The sequence below is a fragment of the Schistocerca americana genome, chromosome 7 (assembly GCF_021461395.2).
Source record: "Schistocerca americana isolate TAMUIC-IGC-003095 chromosome 7, iqSchAmer2.1, whole genome shotgun sequence".
Lineage (NCBI taxonomy): Eukaryota > Metazoa > Arthropoda > Insecta > Orthoptera > Acrididae > Schistocerca > Schistocerca americana.
This window is the reverse complement of record NC_060125.1, coordinates 441692326-441698606: the sequence shown is the minus strand read 5'-3', so window position 1 is coordinate 441698606 and position 6281 is coordinate 441692326. Positions and strand designations below refer to the sequence as shown.

The window sequence follows — 6281 nt, the reverse complement described above, 5'->3', positions numbered from 1 at the left end:
ATTGCTGGGGACTGCATCAGACGAGATTTGAGAACCTGATAGCCTACAGGTTTTCAAATCTCACCTGATGCAGTCCCCAACAATTGGTATTATATTTTCATCCCATACGGTAAGTCTCTCCTGATCTGCAGCTCTGGGTAACTTAACCCTTCTGCCTGAAGGTGGAGCATTGGCTCCAAAAGCTTGCCAATTACAACCACCTTCTCTGTGTGCGAGCTTTTGCCGCCACTTGGTGAGTAGATTTTTTATCTACCTAATTAAATAATTTTGCCAGTAATTGATTTTTTGTTGTAATAGTTAGTCTGTATGAAGTCACTTTCCTCATTAAGTAGTTCCTCTCAATATTTCACTTGGTGGGCGTAAGTTTCTAATTCCTCCAGCACATTCAAATAAAAACTTTTTGGAGTTCTGTGTAGCACTTCCATTTGCTCTGTTGTTGCTCCAACTTCTGTCTCAAACACCCGATATTTTAATGACGAGGGTGAGAGAGCCTTTTTACTGTGCCACGTGTGTGTGTGTGTGTGTGTGTGTGTGTGTGTGTGTGTGTGTGTGTGTGTGTGTGTGCAGGGGGGGGGGGGGGGGGGAGGAGGAGGACAGCTGTCATGAGAAGCCAGGAACTGCGTCAGACGAGATACCCCGACAAGTGGTTACCAGCAGCGCCTTGCAAGTTATATAAAAAAGTCAAAGAGTGTTTGGATAATGTTCTGTGGTTTGTGGTGTCACGAGGATTGTTACACGGACAGATGAAGGGTGTATTATATACAGACCTTTACTTTATGTCTTGGCTCTGCATGAGTGTTTAGTGGATTCTGACATTTATCTTGGAACCAGTTAGCTTGCTGGAGTTTGTACAGAATAATTGTTACTTTGGGACGAGAGTTGAAAATATATTTTTGTTCAACTGACACGATCCTATAAGTCCATAATTTATTTCGAGAATATAGATCTGGTTAATAATATTCCCTTTAACCTGATACAGTCTTCGGAGACGAATTAAACGGTGAGAGCAACGTAGCTGATAACCCAAAGAAGAGGATTGGCTGCACGCACAATGTGTAAGTCAACTGAAAGAGATGTGTGAGTCATGCAACCCAACACTGCACTGTCTCTTGTCATTCAAGAAAGCGTTAGACAATCCAAAGCCAGTCATATGGAAATAAGGGAAAGCAATTTTGAGACTTAATTTGGACACATTCTGTAACAATTGCAGCCACTCAATCAAGATGAATATGTCTAGTTTTCATTATTGATTTCAATTTTTTTCACTTTTTTAATCTTCAAAATTCACTGAATCATAAATTGTATTGAAAAATGTGCTGTTAACTAATAAACATTAAATGCTAACATATGCTGCAGATCAGTTTGACATGTAACTACACCCCAAAAATAATAAAGCCAAAACAACTTGTCAGTGTTCTGTACTCTTGCTGTTTGCGTATGTATGACATTACATGTCACAAAATCAATGCAACACAGATCGAAGCCAACACCCAGTATCAGTACGTTTTATCTACCACGTCCTCCTTGTGATGTCAGCAAAGAATGTGGTCTTCAGTTTCGTGCATTCTGTTTCCATTCTTCCCATATGTCAATATGTTCATTCAGATTATGTGTGTGTAATTCTTTCCCCTTCAAATAATATGTAACTGTTCTCATGAGGAAAGCCTCAGACATGGATCAGCAATTTGGCAGATTCTTTGAATACAACCTAAAACTAAAGATATTTTGGCTCAATTACCCACCCCCCTCCCCCTGCTTTTAACTAATCACTTCAAGAGCCACAATCAACTCAAATTGAGACAATTGAAAATACAACATTTTTTGTCATTTATATAAGAGTCTACAAATGCTTACTTTTCTAGGAATCGAGGAAAAAGCCTTTTACGACTGCAGCAAGCTGAAACAACATCTGGGGGCGGGAGGACATTTTTCAATGATGATGTCCACACAGCAGTTCTCAAATAGCTCCTTAAACAATGAGCAAGTTTCTACAGTCAAGAAATCGAAAGAATGGTGGAACAGTCTTTTTAAGGTTTGTTGAGTATGTAGAAAAATAGTGTCATTTATCCGTGTCACTTTGAAATTTAGTTCAGCATTCAATAAAAGTTACTTAGTCTACCACAATACTGTGTAACTTGCTTTTTCACGTTCTCTTGTATATACTTGGAGGAGCAAATAAAAATGGCCCAGACCAGTGCATATGTTTCGATGTGAACGTATGCATATAACCACACTCCAACAGGATGGAGCAACTGCCCACAGAGCTGGCCAAACCTTGGATAACATTTACACACTCTTCAGGCCTGACAGCACTGTTAACAGAAGTCAGTCCGGTTGCGGCACTAGTTGGCCACCCAGGTCACATTATCCGTCAGTGGGCGACTGCTTTGTGTAGGGAACCCTCAAGCCTGAGGTGTATTGCAACAACCCTTGTAGACTTCAAGAACTGCGGCATTACATTTTGGGTGAGACTGCAACAATTCCAGCAGTCCAGCTTCGATCCGCCTTTAGCAACTTACTGACCAGATCCCATAAGTGCCAAGAGATGAATGGTGGTACTTTCAACATCTGCTATAGTCAGGTTACTACTGTACTTTCTTTCCCCTGCTGCATTTCTTTGTACCCTATAACTCTGTTCTCCAGGCCACTTATTTGCCCCATAATGTATGTAATATATTAGAGTGTATAATAAAGTAATTTGGTTTTAACTGGTTGTTAGTATACCTGACAAAATCATTAACAACCAAAAGAATGATATTTGTGAAAACATGTTACACTACACACATATATTGATGCCTGTTTTATTCTGACACAAAAATTATATACAATGAAGCATTACTTTGAGAGAACATACATTTCCTATTCCACAGAGAACTCACTGACAACCAGCTGTGCAACAGGCACTATACTTACACAATTAATACCCTTTTGTTGATGATAGTGGCACTCATTGCTGTTGTTATTACATACACATTAGATTCCCCTCAATAGGGCATACTAAACTAGTATAACAGTGCAGCAAGGCCTGTAACTATCAATCATTTAAATACTTTTTTCATCTAAAAAAATTTCATTATCCCAAACATGTCATGTACATTACACAAATGAAGCGCAAACACATCCAACAGTAACTATAAAAATACATAGGTGGGAAACAGAGAGTATGACATAAAGTAGCTGAAAACGAGACAGGAGAACACTCAATTGAACACGTGAAGCATATTGCAGTAGACAGTGCACACTGAAACACACTAATAATAGCTGAGAAGAAAATCTCATTGTAAAATTTAAAAAAGAAGAGCCAACCATGTTCTCTTTCAACATACATATTAATACCAACAACTATTACTACCACCAATTAATGCATGAATCTTACATGCAAGTTTATATGCACTGGTTTTATTAAAGTAAGTGTTCTATGGCAGGCTCTGCATGAAATTAAAATTGGCATCCAATACCTTTCATTGGAAGACCTGATGTATATTATACATACAAAGTAAAGAAAGCATGCTCAAAATAGAGATTAAATAGTAACAAAAATCAGTCTTGGAATGAAATTACTCTTTATATTTTGATGAATTGTTAGTATTGTGTTCACTGTTTTGTAAATATAAGTTATATGGAAACCAGTAAGGATCTCCTACAGACTGAGGAGGTATCTCACCACTGAAGTCGTGGTCTTTTTGAAAAGTATGAGCACCTATCATACATAATTAATAAATGAATGAGTAAAGCATCAGTCACTATATGGTGGAGATATTCAGAAGCATACAGGCAGTTAAACAAGAACTTTAACATGGTAGTTCAGTTAAACTCCCTCTCCTTACCTATGTGCATTTTTTTTTTTTTTTTGCAAAGGTGAGAGGGGAAAGGGAGAAAGTTGCATATTGGAGGAAGATGAAAGTTTATTTGTAAGCTAAGTTTGTAGAAGTAATAAGCTTACTTGTTTACATGCCTCTGTATTGCATAAAATATTTGCTATTTGGATAACAGATATAACCATCCATTCTATTACTTATATTGCACCCAATATTTTTCATCACCATTGTAATTTTGTCTTTGATAACACTCAAAATAGCATTTAATTCTCCCAGGGGAAGGTAAACCTATGACATTTGAATATTCCCACTGTGTGAAGGTAAATCGGCTCCTCTACCCTTATGAGCATCCGTGCCAATATGAATCCAGTTCTTAAACATTGTTTACACATGTAGAAACCTTTACAGCTGCAAATTTCTGCCCTAGTAACTTCATTACTTCACCATGTTTCAAATCAGATCTTTCTTTTTTAACAGAACCATAATTCTCTTTCACAAAAACTGCAAAAGCTGAAGGAGTCCTCGGTGTTTGTAGTTGTGCAGGTGTCTTTGTATCCCTTGTACTCTTAGGCTTGTTAATAAACAATTCAAACTTGCCAAGGCAATATCCACATCTTTTTCTTTCCAAGTCCAAAGATTTTGAATGTCGACCAATGCTGAAATAATAATAATAATAATAACGATGAATACAAATTATACTGGAACAGAACCATTATAACAGATAAAACAACACCACATAACAAACCTGACATCATACTCACCAATAAAAAGAAGAAATTAACACAACTAATCGAAATATCCATACCCAATACAACAAATATACAAAAGAAAACAGGAGAAAAAATTGAAAAATACATCCAACTGGCTGAGGAAGTCAAGGACATGTGGCATCAGGATAAAGTTGACATTATACCAATTATACTATCAACTACAGGAGTCATACCACACAATATCCACCAGTACATCAATGCAATACAGCTACATCCAAACTTATATATACAACTACAGAAATCTGTAATTATTGACACTTGTTCAATTACCCGACAGTTCCTAAATGCCATGTAACATATACTGTACAGTTAAAAGGAAGTCACGCTTGATCAAGGTCCGCGTCACCTTCCATTTTTAACCAGACATAACGTCTGAGACAAGAAAGAAATAATAATAATAATAATAATAAAATAATAATAGTAATAATGTCAAATTAGAATAAAACCCAAATTTTCAACCACCACAGAGAACTGACAGTCATAACTGCTGCTGTGTCTGCCTTACAATTGGCAATACCAACAGCACTTTTAAAATCTGTATTGACAAAAATTAGCAGTTGTTGAATATAGCCTTATGAATAAACATAAAATTTTATTTGATTAACGAAAACTCCTGTCCCATCCATCAACATACTGTGACTATTTTATCAAAGATACTGTAGATATCAGTATGTGCAACAGCAGTGGCTATTATCACCCTAGTGCATTGAAGAGTGGTCTCAATAAAGAGATAACAGAAAAATTCACACAGTTATTGATGTTCCAATAGGTGCCACTAGCACTGCGGACCAACACAATCTGTGGTTGCAAAACATGACGATGATGGACTGACTAATCCTGGGCTCTTAATAAGGCCATCAAAACAGCAATTAGGATCATTAGTTGTTCCTGATAACTGATAAAGCTGATGGATGTTCTCTCTGAATATCCATGTTTTACTGTAATTTGACATGGCAAGAAAACCAAGAATATTTTGTACAAAGATGTCACAAGAACCTTCATTCCCACACTTAAATATCAATGGAAAAAAAAAAAAAAAAAAAAAAAAAAAAATCAATTAAGCAATTTCCAAAACTTTTTCAATCCAATATTATGAAACAGATGCCACTGGTCTGGTGTTTACGAGTAAGATATTATGGTGACAGATAATTGGAGAGTAATTACAATCTTGATATGTCAATGGTACTTTCATTAGCCCCAAGATTACAGACTAACATACTGCAAATTGAGGAAAGTTTCAAGTAGGTAGTGAGAAATAACTAAATGAAATTTGTTGCCCCAACAGGATAATGAGAGACAAAATGGATAACTTTTTTGTCAGATGAACCACTGAGGAGGGGAATATGAAAATACAAAAGGAAGAATGAGGTAGTCTGGAATGAATTCATTTTCTGTTTCAGTCATCATAGACAGACAAGGGAGTAACACACTTTACTGGCCTCTCACTGCTTATGAGCATGATATGTCAGCTGTACATTTCATCAGCCATATGCAACCACTGCAATAGTGCTGAGGAAATCTTACTGCACCACACCTGAAGCCATCATCTTGCTCATAAATTGGCCTTTCTTCCCAATCAGGCAGTCATTCGGTGGAGCCTGTCCACTGGGGTAGTTCCAGCTTGAAGAACTGACCTCTTATTTTTTTTATTTGTGAAGTCCTGTGGGACCATAAAAGCCAAAGCTACTTGGTC

The 6281-nt window shown here is 36.9% G+C and overlaps 1 protein-coding gene across 1 annotated transcript in view; it reads right to left on the bottom strand.

The window, feature by feature from the left end:
* Nucleotides 1-3828: 3828 nt before the first annotated feature.
* The window catches only part of LOC124622424, a 74510-nt gene continuing 72057 nt past the window's right edge, over nt 3829-6281 (bottom strand). The window contains exon 11 of the mRNA XM_047148117.1: nt 3829-4474. Within this exon, the coding sequence (XP_047004073.1) occupies nt 4192-4474 (283 nt within the window). The 3' untranslated portion in view covers nt 3829-4191. The remainder of the gene's footprint in view (nt 4475-6281) is intronic.